The sequence below is a fragment of the Sinohyriopsis cumingii genome, chromosome 7 (assembly GCF_028554795.1).
Source record: "Sinohyriopsis cumingii isolate HCF-2022 chromosome 7, ASM2855479v2, whole genome shotgun sequence".
Lineage (NCBI taxonomy): Eukaryota > Metazoa > Mollusca > Bivalvia > Unionida > Unionidae > Sinohyriopsis > Sinohyriopsis cumingii.
In genome coordinates, this window is record NC_142967.1 from 128,900,554 (window position 1) to 128,914,908 (window position 14,355).

General features: G+C 38.7%; 1 protein-coding gene across 1 annotated transcript in view; it reads left to right on the forward strand.

Moving 5' to 3' along the window:
* Positions 1 to 13,822, forward strand: part of LOC149796106 (uncharacterized) — a 37,011-nt gene extending 23,189 nt beyond the window's left edge. The window contains exon 3 of the mRNA XM_089964191.1: positions 13,620 to 13,822. Coding sequence (XP_089820317.1) covers positions 13,620 to 13,711 — 92 coding nt within the window. The 3' untranslated portion in view covers positions 13,712 to 13,822. The remainder of the gene's footprint in view (positions 1 to 13,619) is intronic.
* The last annotated feature ends 533 nt before the right edge of the window (positions 13,823 to 14,355 follow it).

A 14,355-nucleotide genomic window follows, 5' to 3' on the forward strand; every position in this document is an offset into this window, starting at 1 on the left:
CTCTTTCACCAGAAAGCTTTAGACGAAACAGCTCTACCCACTCTGAAAGATTTTAAGACCTTGATGAAAAGTCCAGCACCATCACCAGTACCAGTACCAGTACCAGTACCACCACTACCCGTGACCAAGACAGAAAAAGTAGAAGAAGAAGAAGAAGGGTTTCAAACTCCACCAGAAAAAGTACGCAAGTTAACAACACCACCTACCTCCAGAATTGGATGGATTAAAAAGATGATGGCCATCCCTTCTTCATCACAAGAGAAAAAGAAAGTGAAGACAGAAGTGAACAAGAACCGATATCCCCCGCTCAGACATCCTCCTCTTCAACACCTATTGCCGGTCGCACACGCAAAGCATTGCAATCCAAGAAAATACCCCAAGAGAAAAAGAGTAGCATCCTCCAAGAGTGGTGCCTTATTAACACACCAACCAACACAAAAAAATGGAAAAAGTCTTAGCCAGCATTTACTACGATCCCTCACATCCTGCAGGTTACGCATGAGTTCAAAGATTGTATCGTACTGCCAAAACTCGACTGAAAAGTCTCCGTTTACCTCAAGTGCAACGATGGTTACAAGAACAAGCTACCTACACTTTACACAAACCCATTCGACGCAAGTTTGCCAGAAGTCGCACCCGAGTGGAAGGCATCGATCATCAATGGCAAGCCGATTTAGCCGATGTCTCTCATTTGGCCAGCTACAATCGTGGCTACAAATATTTGTTTTGTGTCATCGACGTCTTTTCCAAATTTGCCTGGGTCGTGCCCTTGACTTCCAAATCGAGCAGCGAGTTAGTGCGAGCCCTGCAACGGGTGTTGAAACAAAGCGGTCGTCACCCTCTTCGATGGCAAACGGACAAAGGCACTGAATTTCTGAACCAAGCTTTCCAAAAAGAATTAAAGAAACGTGACATTCATTTTTTTTACCACCGAGAATCCAGAAACCAAAGCCAGCATCGTGGAACGTTTTCAACGCACTTTGAAAGAACGCATGTGGAAATATTGTACGCATCACCACACTCTGAAGTACATCGACATCTTACCGCACCTGGTGCAAGCGTACAACCAATCTTACCATCGAAGCATCGGACGTGCCCCGCAAGACGTGACTCCCGACAACGAAGTGCTGGTGTTTGAGCATCTGTTTGGTACGTCCCCGACGAGGGCTGTCCCCAAGAAAAGTGGAAGGTTGGCTGTAGGAGATTGGGTACGCATTGGCAAAACCAAACGCACTTTCGACAAAGGTTACTTACCTAACTGGACGACCGAATTGTTTCGCGTCACTTTACAAGTGCATGGTCGTCATCCTGTCGTCTATAAATTGGAAGACATGAACGGAGAAGTGTTCAAAGGAACGTTTTATTTGCCCGAGTTACAACGTGTCACCAAAAAAGAAGACGACGTGTACGACATCGAAAGCATTCTCGAACGCAGAACCCGTAAAGTGGGCAAACAACGTGTCAAAGAAGTCAAAGTACGTTGGAAAGGATATCCACCCAGTTTCGATTCTTGGATCGACGCTTCGCAAGTCATCGACTATAAAAAGAAGTGACCATCATGCCCTTTCACACAGACGCAGCTACGTCGACCACTCCTTCACCTAGTTCTTCTGTGCAAGATTTACAAAAACAACCCTTGTGGGTGTGGTGTGGAGAACGTGTGCCTAAAACACAAATCGTCTTTTTCTGCCAAATCTTCGTGGTGTATTGTGTCATCGGGGCAGCCATTGCCAATTTGAGTTTGCAACAAGGAGACAAACAATTGTGGACCATTTTATTGAGCAGTTGCATCGGTTACCTGCTTCCTAATCCCTCCCTGAAATTCTCCTCGAACGGGAACCACGGGAACCTTGTGTCCAGTGCCAGTGTCAGTCACCACTCCAACCACAATCAGAACCCCATTTTAGACGGAGACACGCCTCTGACGTCCAGTAACCCCTCGGACAGCCACAGAACTCTGGAATTATGAGTCACCAAAACCAATTTTACTTAACCTTACCCAGTGACAGTTCCATGGAGGTGTTTCCCCACAACACGTTGTGCTGTTACATGGCCAAATTACCTCAGGCCATCCCCTTAGATCACGAAGCCCATTGGGAAGTGGCTTTAGTAGAAATCATTCACCCGACCCAAGTCCTCAATGTCCTTCCCAATCAAAACTTTTTTGATGTGGAAGTTCATGACGAGCAAATGCAACAGTGGATGGATAGCAGTGTCAAATATGACAAGAAATCCCGTACACAAAAGTACACCACCTATCACTTGTTCATTCCCCCAGGCTATTATTTTAGTGGTCAACATTTGGTCAGCACCATAGCCACCAGGTTTAATGGCGTATTTCTGAAAGCTTTGGAGCATGTCAACAAAAGTGTCACCATGGAGTACCACAAAGCAGCTCGTCGCTTCTCGATGAAATTTGAATGGAGGAAAATCGTGTCCATTTTATTTTGTCCTGAATTGTTTGACATGTTGGGCGGAGACATGAACATGAGAATGACCATAATGAAGAAAAACGAATTACCCATCGTTTACGACAACGATTCTTTTAGCAAGTTATTTCGTACCCCGGTAGAACTGAATCAAGGACTGAATTTGATGTTCATGTATTCCGATGTGGTGGAGTACAACGTGGTGGGACACACCTCCGTACCATTACTGCGTGTCATTCCTTTCAAAGTGGATTCTGCCACGAACGCTGACGAGGAAGGTGGAAACACTTACCACGTCCACTGCGAATTTGTACATCCTCACTATTTGCCTGTCAGTAAGTCGTATTTGGACACGGTCAACATTACTATAAAAGGAGATTTGGGACAAAATATTCCATTCACCAAAGGAAAAGTCACGGTGAAACTCCATTTTCGAAAACGGTTTTCTCACGACTCTTAAGTCATGTATCCAGTGTACCGAGGGGTTGCTCGACAGCGAGGACATGGTTTAGGAGATATGTTAAAATCGGCCTTTCGTTCGGTGGCCCCGGTGTTGAAACCGATGGTGACACGCGGATTGCACGCCTTGAAAGATGCGGCACTGACGCAAGGCAAAGAATTTCTCCAAAATGTCATCATCGACAAACAAAACCCTAAAGAAGCCTTCATGAGGGCAGGCAAAAATGTCTTGCTGCAAACGGGCAAAGACATTTTGGGTCGCCGAGAAACACCTATAAATGCCCTGCACGCTACCGAGTCAGGCATTCAGCAAGGACAAGGCAGAAAGAGACGACGCAGAAAACACCCTTTCACCAGACTTCAAGCTAGAAAGGCCAAGAAAAGAAGAACCGTTCGAGACTTAGACGTTTTCGATTATTGAGAAAGAACAAAAAATGATGCACCGAGAGTCTTGCGCTTGTTCCAAGTCAGAACTGGATCTGTTTGCCATGCCCCCCACCATGATGACCATGCAAGAATCCCAGTGGGTGGAATTTCATCCCGTCTCCTCTTTGACGGATTCCGCTCCCATCGAGTTTGAAATCAAAGGACAGCCCGAAGATTACATCGATCTGAATAGCAGTTACTTGTACCTGAAAGTCAAAGTTCTAGATAAGACTGGAGATCCTATAGACGATGAAGCAGTAGCTCCCGTCAACAATTTCATGCATTCCTTGTTCAGTGGAGTGGACTTGTACTTGAATAACAAACTGGTCAGTAGCAGCATGGATGCTTACCCTTATCGTGCCTACCTGGAAAATCTCTTGACGTACGGAATAGATGCCAAGAACACTCATCTCAATGCCTGTGTGGTATGGGAAGCTGATGAACCTACCAAGTTTGAAATATTGGAAACTGATAAAAAGAAAGACAACAATGATGGATTTCTAGAACGAAGAAAGAGAATCACGGGAGTCGACACAAGTTTAGAACTGATGGATCGTTTGCATTTGGACATGTGGTTGCAAGAAAAGTATTTGCTGAACGGGGTGGATGTCCGCCTGAGACTGAATCGTAGCAGTACCGCTTTCCATTTAATGGCTGATAGTGACGGTTACAAAACCAAAATCCAAGAAGCCAGACTCTACGTACGCCGTGTGGAAGTGTTACCTAAAGTGGGAAACGACATCAGTCAGACGTTGAGCAGAACGACCGCCAAGTATCCCATACGACGCGTGGAAGTGAAAACCTTCACCATTCCCAAGGGACAGCGATCCATGATCGAAGATCATCTGTTCCAAGGACAGTTACCCAAACGTTTGATCGTTGGTATCGTCGAGAATACAGCCTTCAACAGAGCTGCCGAAAAAATCCTTTCTACTTTCAACACTTTGGCGTGTCCAAAATCGAAGTCAGTCGCGATGGCAAAACCTTGTGTACCCGACCTTTTGAACCTGACTTTACCAAGAAGAATTACTTGAGATCGTACTTGTCCTTGTACGAAGCCACCGGACAGTTAGGAACCAATACCAGTCACGGTATTACGTATGAGGATTATGCAGGAGGCTATGCTTTGTGGGCTTTCGATTTCACTCCAGACCAAGGCAGCGACGAGGGACATTTCCACCCTATAAAATCCGGCCAGATTCGTGTGGAAATTCAGTTTAAAGACCGAGACCCTGATGAAACGGTGAACGTCATTCTGTATGCCGAATTCGATAATACGATAGAAATCAACAGTTTGAGAGAAGTCATTCTAGATTACTAGAAACCATGGAAGACTGTTATCCCTCTTTACCTAGTGGAGAAACTTTGGAGATGGAATGTGAGGAGACCGTGGAAGAAGAATCCCAAGACAAAGACGAATAAGATATCATGATGAAGTCAAGATGGCCAGAACAAGAAGCCCATTTAGTCTGCTGTTTTGCCAAACACTTGGTCGAAAAAATGACGGAATTGATCAAGAAAAATTGCTATGGATGTCAAAACGATCATCCCAGTCAAATTCAACACGATAAATGCCTGATGTTGAGTCAAGAAGAAAAATTGGACGAGTATCTGGACGAAGCTTGGAGTCTCATCTCGGACGAAGACGTGTGGCACCAGTGGTATAAAGACTTGCGTGAACATTCTTGTCCACCATTAACCACTCAAGAGATCCATCGTATCGAAGCTCTCCTGAATCAGAGTGAGGAGACGAAACGAAGAAACGGTTATTTGTCAGACATTTCAAGCAAAAAGTCAGGATCTAATTGACGACTTATTATTACCTGTGAAGAAGAAAAAAACACACAAAACATGGATATCTGGGAACTTTATTACCTTTTGAACCACAGTTCGTATACGGCTTCTTGGAATCCTGTCGTCTGTGCTAAAGATGAACTCCCTCATCGCAAACTTCAAGACCATCAAGCTTACGTGATCAACACGGACGACAGTCATCTCCCAGGAACCCACTGGGTAGCCGTTTACTTTCCTCAAGAAGGATGTGTGGAATATTTCGATTTGTATGGATTGCCCCCTTTGGAAGACGATATCATCGACTTTATGAGAAGAAATGCTCAGACCACCCGATTCAATAAGTGAAATTACAAGGCACAGATTCTTTGGTGTGTGGACAATATTGTGTGTATTTTCTGCATCATCGCAGCCTGGGCTATTCCTTAGAACATTTAGTGACTCATTTTGATCCTCGTTCTTCTTCAAGAAACAATGTGAAAGTAGATCGATGGTTCTGTGACCATTATGCTTATCTTTTGTCTCAAGCTAGGAAACGTAGTGTCCATCAATGGCCTAATGACTTCCAACAGTGGAAATCACAATTTCATTCACAACGTTGTCAGCCCTGTTTAAAGTAGAGTGTGAATTGAGAAAAAAATGTTTGTGATTTTTTTAAAAATGTTTCATGTTATAGTGTTGGATTATTGTTAAAAATGTTAGAGTTGTTGTTGGTTAGTGTTAAGTGATTTTTTGAATAAAAAATGTTGCATTGTGAAAAAAATGCCTTTGTCTTTTGTTTGGCTATAAGAATGTTTGATTCATGCTCTTTGACTTCTTACTATCCGTCTCATGACACTCATTGAATGTTGCGACTCGAAAACCGTGTGGGGGATGTTTTCCTTCACGTCCGCGCTTTGACTTTAAGAACCGGGGTAGTTTCCAGTCTAACCATCCATTGTCGACTCATCCTCCAACGAAGATGTGCTCCAAACTAGCTAAGCTAAATGAAGCCTACGTAAATTTGCATAGGGTCAGACACAGTCTGATACCGAAGCCAGAAGAAATAGAGAATGTGAGAATGCTAAAAGTCACTGAAGACCTGATAGAAGAGCTCTTCAGAGAAGAAGTGAACAGGGAGAAAGAAGAATGGACAGAGAAGTACAGACTTCAGAGACAGCAGCAGCAGCAACAGCAACAACAACAACAGCAGCAGCAACCTGAACCTGACAGAGGCTTTGTCGATTGTTGTATCGACACCAAAGAGTTCTTCTTCTCTTTCCGAAGAAGCAGACCTATTGCCAGAAAGTCCATCCTCAGAGGACATCTCATTCTTAGAAACTTAAAGATTGCCATAGCAAACAAAAAAACAAAAAACAGCCCTTTTCAGGGCTACCCCCCAATACTCTAGAAAAGAAATAACAATCAATTTGCCAATGTGTGAAGGTAGAGTAGTGTGAATATAAACACTAACTCTTTTTTTTTATAGTGTGAGGGTATGTGTTTGTGTGTTTGTGTTTGTAAGTGCTCATGTACGTTGGTGTGGATAGTAGATTAAGATCAGGTTTTTTTGGTGTTTGAGGTGTGGGGGAGAGTAGATTTGGGGTTGGATTGAATTGCTTGGAGTATGTGAATAGTCTATTGAAGTGATTAATAAAAAAAATTTTTAGAATAGGAATGGGTAGCATAAAAAAGTGAGTGAGTGTTTCTTTTAGGTCCGCGCGTTGTTTTTTTTGGTCATGATCTAGGTAAGATCAATTTTATGTTTTTAGGGGGATGTTTTCCTTCACGTCCGCGCTTTCACTATAAATTGAAACTCGCTGGACAGTCTAGCTACCCTGTTCATTCGTTGACAAAACAATGAATACCAGAATTGTGAAACTGCTAGAACTCCAGATGCACCTGGAATATGCCAGGCGCATACTAAATGAACTGGCCGCGGAGGCCATTGTAGAAGAAGCAAGAATGAAAGAGGAGGAGGAGGAAAGAAGACGAAGAAAAGAAGAGGAGAGAAGAAACAAAGAAGAGGAGAGAGGAAATTTCAGAATCCCAGAGACAGAAAATTGGGATTCTGAAGCCACATATCCCGCCTCTGCACTCCCAAGAAGAAAGGTGAAAGGAGACTGGGGAAGAAGATGCGTGTGTGGCGCCAGGCCAGGAAGGTGCCATCATTAGATAGGTGCATCTGGAGTTAAAAAAAAAAACCAACAGCCCTTTTCAGGGCTACCCAATACTCTAGAAAAGAAATAACAATCAATTTGCCAATGTGTGAAGGTAGAGTAGTGTGAATATAAACACTGACTCTTTTTTATAGTGTGAGGGTATGTGTTTGTGTGTTTGTGTTTGTAAGAGCTCAGGTATGTTTGTGTGAATAGTAGATTATGGGTTTCTTTATTGTTTCTTAGCGTATGTGGAGAGTATAGTTTGGGTTTTATTATATGAAATGAGAAAGTAGGGGGGATGTTTTCCTTCACGTCTGCGCGTTGTTTGGTCATGATCTAGGTAAGATCAATTTTATGTTTTTAGGGGATGTTTTCCATCACGTCCGCGCTTTCACTATAAGAACCCACAAAGTCTGATGTTGGAACCATTCTAATGAATAACTGAGACAAAATGACTCAAGTATCAGTTCTATTTAATCTATTGAGAGACATCTATTTTTGGATAATGGATGTAGAATATGTTATAGGAAGAATAGAAGAGGAATGGAGGCATGGATATATGAAAGACTTGGTAACCAGTCAAGTTCAAGGCCTAAAGACAGCAAGAGATATCATAGCAGAGATGATAGAAGAAGAAGTCAATAAATCAAGAGGCTTCATTAACCCACCTTACTTCAGAGTGGGAAGTTTGAAGGAAGCACTGGATCATGTCATCCAAGTCCGGTGCTTCCTAGAAAAGATATTGTACTGGACAGAGTGGAGGAATGTAAAATGGGGGTTGGACAAGGTGAAGAAAGGGGAAGATCTGATGAGAAAAGTAATGGAGGAAGAAGTAGAGAAGATTAAAGAGAAATGGAGGGAAGAAAGAAAAGATGTGGAAAACAAAAAGAAAAAGGAAGAGTTTGAGCGGCTTAACAACAATTGGATGAAAATCCAAAACAAGTTCCGAGCCATGGGTCACCCGGACTGGATACCGGAAAATGAAAAGAAGAAGAACAAAGGAATTTGGGGAAAGATTAGGGGCTGGATGAGAAAATGGAGGAAATAGAAGAAAGCCAAAGGCCCTTTTCAGGGCCACCCATATTTCTCGAAAAGAGAATGACTTTCCATTGCCTAACCTTTTTTTAAATTTAAAAAAATTTAAAAAAAAAAAAAAATCCCATATTCAATTCCCCTTGTCCCTAGACAGACCCAAACTCTATTGACCATGTTCAATTTCCCTTGTCCTTAGACAGACCCAAACTCTATTCCCATGTAATGCTAATTCCCCTTGTCCCTAGAGTTGCCCACGATTTTTCTCCATGTTAAATTTACATAGTCCCCAGAGTTGCCCAGGGGTGTCTGTAATGGTAATTCCCATTGTCCCTAGGGTGCCCCTATTCACTACTTCTGTGCCACCAAAATTGAAGTGTTTACCAGTCTGAAAACCTAGTTCTTATGTATTATATGTAATATCTAATTGGTCCATTTGCCATCAAAGATTCCTTGTTGTTAGTTTTCACTGGAAGAAATTCACAACATACACAATTGTTCTATTATTGTTTTTGAAAGTTGCAACATTTACAGCAGCCTGAAACCTATTGGACATTTATTATCTGTGTTAATAGTACCTGTTAAGCTAATTACCTGTTTGAAAAATTGAACATTCAAGGTTTAGGATTTTAGCCCTAATAATTTGATCACCTTAAACATTAGTCTTTTAATGGTAGGAGATGACAAAATGTTAAGGTTTTAAGTCAAGTTAATGAGTAATTATTACAAAGCATACTTACTGCTCCAGGTGTCCTAGTAGTTAGAGCATCTGCCTTGGATGCGGGAGGTTATGGGTTTGTTCCCCTGCCAAGTCATACCAAAGACTTACAAAAAATGGTACTAATAGCTGCCTCACTTGGCGTTCAACATTAAGAGGTTAATGTTAGGACTGGTTGGCCTGGTGTCATGACAATGTGACTGGGTGGGACATCATGCTACATGTCTGCGGCATGATGCCTCAGTTCTAGGCATCACTATAAACTTGCAGACATCATAGCGGTATGACTAAATAATTGTTAAAGTTATATTAAAAATCCAAATCACACATACAAAGCATGCTCTTATTTTTAATAGTGTACGGTACTTATATATGTCTTGTAGAACAGTTAACAGTCATCACTCGCTTCACACCAATGCCAGTGATTACAAATTCACTGTTTGTGGTTGCTCTACATATTGCATTTTATTTGCAACTTGTATAAAAATGTTTTTAGCATACCTGGCTGCAAAGCCATGTGAATTTATGGTATGGGTCCTTATCCACCAGGAGTCATTAAGGATCTGTGAACAATAGGTATTGTCAGCTTTTTCTCAAACAGAACCAGACCAATTTTTAAAATTTTATGCTGATTTGTCATCAGACTTGGCTACCATTTAATGACATCTTCTCAAAATTTGCCAAATAGAATTTGACTGAACTTGAAAGAAAGTATTATGGATTAAGAACCTTACAAATTGTATAAATAATGCCAATCGTGTCATCAAATACCAATACTGCTACTAAAAATAGAAAAACCTTAAAACAGCTACATGACAACCACTGAATAGACAGACTTGTCTAAAATCATCCAGGCATGAAGATCTTTCACATTTATTAAAACAATGCTAATCTGTCATCATATATGCCTGTTGTTGCTAACATTAAAAAAACTTCAACAACTTCTTCTAAATAATTGCTTAACATAATCTGACCAATTTAACATCTTCATTGCCTTTGAGATGCTGTTCCTTCATCAGATATCTCTGTTGTTACCAAAAGTTGAAAAAGTATTAAACAGATTTATAGTACAATATAAATGATATTCATGTGCTATCAAAGACACAGGAAACTACATAAAACCTTGAAACATTTGTCTTCAGAACATATGGAATCAACAACGCTTAAGAAATTTCAACAGAAACATTCCATGGACCCAAATTTTCTTTGCCATTTTCTCAGAATTTTGCTGTTGAGTATAAGTCACTTAGGTAATGATCTCTAACTCACTTGGGCCTCTTCTTACTGTGGCAGTGTGTGAAATATGTAATGGGTATCAGTGATGGTGGTTAAGGACGATCTAGTAGATACACTGAAATCAGGATTTTTGGGTTATGGAAATGACTGAAAGGTTGATAGGATCTTTTTAAGCTGAAATGTTGCAAATGTTTACAGTAGGTGAAAATATAAATATTATATTTGTTTATTTTACTGAGAATTGGGGATATAGTACTGCATGTGCTTTATTAATGTATTGCTGGAAGAGTTTTTTTTAAGAGATTTCTATCAGCTCTATTTATAGGTGGTGGTTGTTTTGCAGTGGTGACATTGCTAGAACTTAATGCAGTATGATAAAAATAATATTTTACTGAAGTGTGAAAGAAACATATTTATTTTCTGGATTGTGTTAAGGCTATTAAGAATCAAAATAATACAAATTTTTTGAACTTTTAGGCAAAAACTTGCTTTGAGGGTTGTCTCTGTCATTGGTTTCAATCTATTTGACTGTGTTTGTGGACGTTTTGTAAGTGATTTTTTAAAGCTGCCACGCACATGATGTCAGTAAATTAAACTAATTCTGAACTGCAATTATGAAGGTATGCTTATGCTTGAGTAGAAACATTTTCATGCAACTTTGATGCAATTTTCATTTTTCATTCTTCTTAATTCATAAAGTGATTATTCATATTTCATGTTATTTTTTAAAACACCCTGAAAAAATATTAAATTAACTATTAAGTATAAATATCTGCATTTTTAATTCATAATTATTTGCATGAAGCTGTTATGTATATTTGATTTAATTATATGTGATTTAATATATATTTATTTCAATTTAATTGTTTGTCAGTTTTATAAAAAAAAATCATTACATGATATTGTAATGTAATTTTGTTCTCTAGAGATGACTTTTTTCAGAAATAGTTTGACCATGACTGTTTGTCTTATAAACACCAGGTGTTGATCTAAATCCTGACCTTGTTTCAAAATTTGTAGCAACCACATAAACAGGTTCTATTTTATTTTAAAATGATTGGTTATTTTTGAGGTCATGATGGGACTTTGTGTTTAAGATGTAAACAATTTGTTTTATTTTTTATTTCTTAGAGTAAAATGATTGGTTTTCATCAGGGTCACACTGGGTGTACAAGACCTTTAACAAGTACATAATTCAATGAGCTTCCAGAACATGATCACGTGACCCCCTTGTTTATGTTTAGAAGACATATAACCTTTGTTTTAGAGAATTATTCTTAATAGAAGCTGGGCTGTTAAAGTGGAAGTTGTATGTTGTGCTGTTTGGATTTATTTCAAATTACTTGGATTCAAAAGGATTAATTCTGTTATTTTTCTGGAAAATACATGTGCTCATATAAAATTGTTGAACAATGACAGTTTTTTTAAATAAAAGATTTATTCAGCTATCAGACACCAGAGTGATAATTCTTGTTTCTACAAAGAACTGTAGAATTCAGCACTACAGATTTCACCATACGTCATTGTCTTCTATCTTGGATTATTCATTGGGATTTGAACTTGAAATCAGTAGAATATTTTGTTATTAGGACTTCAGAAATTGTATTCATGGATTATTCTTGGATTATTTTTGGATTTGATTCTATAAAACTGTAAGTTCATACTTTTTTCATTTTTTCAAGAATTTTTCCAGGGAGATAGATTATTGTACTTTTCAGTGCTTGTTGTTTTCACTCTTTCTTGTGTTACTGTTTATTCGAGCCTATACACGTGACATAAGAAAGCACAGTGACCAGATATGGAACTACAGAAGCCACACAGAGATACAAAACTACTACCATTTTCCAGAGATAGAGCAGTTATGCATCAAGGTCTCTCAGATTGATCAGTTGTTCAGTATAGAAGCTATTACTTATGGCTGCCATTTTTAGCTCACCTTTATGAAGTAGAGGGGATGTATTAAACTACTTCCCCCTCCTTGCAGTGGCATGCAAAGACAGATAGAAGCATGGAGATATCTACTGCCTCACTGTATGTCAGCCATTCTTTCATCCTTGGTCTTAGAAAAGGATTAAGTGACTTAAATCTGTACAGTTTAAAAAGGAATTTTATGATCCATCAGATGTGATTGTCTCAATACAAATGTAGGTATTCACAAACAGTTGTGACCTTGCATACCTCATGCAGTCTGCTGTTTATATAGAAGTGGTGTGATTGGCAGTTGGATGATCACAGATGCTAGAAACAGCTACATGCTTCCTTTCTGAGTTTCTTCAAACCTTAATGTTAGACCAGCTGTCAGGTTTTTTTAATTATTGTTTGAGAAACTTTTGATATACTTCCGTAGGACAAACAGGTCAGTTTTCAGATAATTTTGTAGCTAATTGGTTGATACTTAACACTATAAGGCTGATTTTCAATCAAGGTTTTGTTCAGACTTGTTCAAAAGCTCATAAAAACATAGTCTTGGTGTAGTTCTATAATAAGTGACCTTATTAATGAGGTGATCTTGTATCTGATTATCAGAGCTTGTTATTTTTGATTTGCATTATATTTCTCATCAGACATTGATAAAACTTTATATATGCAGTTATAAATAATTGAGATCTTCAGTACATTCAGTTATGAATGAGATCTTTTTTTCCATTATTGCACTTTCCTGAGTGAGCTGTTCTCCAGTAGTTTTGTTTTGTGGAGAATACTGGTAATGCATGAGCAGAAGGCTTTGGCACTACTCACTACCAGATGACACAGTAGGAGGGCAGTTCACAAGAAGGCAATAATAGATTTAGCATACAACATAATGTCATGTGATACCATTACATTAGCACATGGAATTAGTGTCAACTGAACAAGTACAATTCCTTGCTTAAATTTGTCCAAAGCAGGGGCCAGGAGCCAGAAATCACAGAATTTCTTTAAAACTGCAAACGCAATATCACAAAAGCCTGTCTAAGACAACTTTATGCAGACATGAAACAAGTTAGAATGAAATATGTGTAGAGTTGAATTTCCTTGAATTCAGTCTATAGACATTAATAATTATTTCATCTACTCCCATCACAAATTAGAACTTAAGCAAGTCCCTAAATTCTGACACAATGAAGACCTGATTTTTGTTGACCAGTTGTGGAAATAGCAATTAATATTACAGTAATATAAAGTATTTGCTTTGTTGGTTGACTTTTATGCATTTACCATCAGTCTCTACTGCTTTTCCATAATGTGGCAACTAACTGAAGTTTCCATTCCATTAGGAAGAGACCCTGACTAAAATTTATGAAAATCAGCATGGGTCTTCAAATTGTGTCATGCAAATAATGAGGATATGTTAAATAAAATTTGAAGAAAAAACATGGAACTTAATCCAATTTTTCTAACTTTTAGATAAAAGAACAGGAGAGAACACTATGATTCCTTTGAAGAAGCAGAAGATTCTGAAGAAGGCTGAAAAATGTTGTGTTAGGAATTGCCAATGAACATGTCAGTATGATCAAATTTGACATGCATGTATGTTGTAACATTTTTGGAATACATTTTATTTTAAATTTTAAAACAATGCTTATAAATAACAAGTCCACTCATTCTTTTTTTGGGTTGCAATATTTTCTTGTATTAATCTGTGTATGCTAATTAATACTTAATAATGAGATTGTCTCATGTATGCAATTCCAGTATACTTGCAGATCCATGTTTTACCAAGTGATTTTAATCATGTTCCATTTGTGGTCATTATTTATGTTTTCTGAATTTGTTTGAAAATAGGTGCAGCCTGTTGCCTTACAAATGTCTGTGATGATCCGTGTATTAGGTTTATTTATTTTGTAATGGAAGTATTTAAGAATGGAAATTGTTATATAGTGATTTCGTAAACTTTCTTCTTAATACTAAAAGAGAGTAACCAGAACGAGATGAAATTTGAAATATGATCTGTTAGAACTTTCATATCACACAGTTGTTATTCTTTGTGTGATGTATAAAAGGGGAATAAATCAAGAGTAACATGCTCTCAGACCCAAGCTAACCTGTCCTGAGCATCTGTTCTGCATGGGTTGCAATCATGTGGTCAACATATTTTGAACTATCCTCACATTGCTTGTGATTTACAAATTTTGCAACTAAG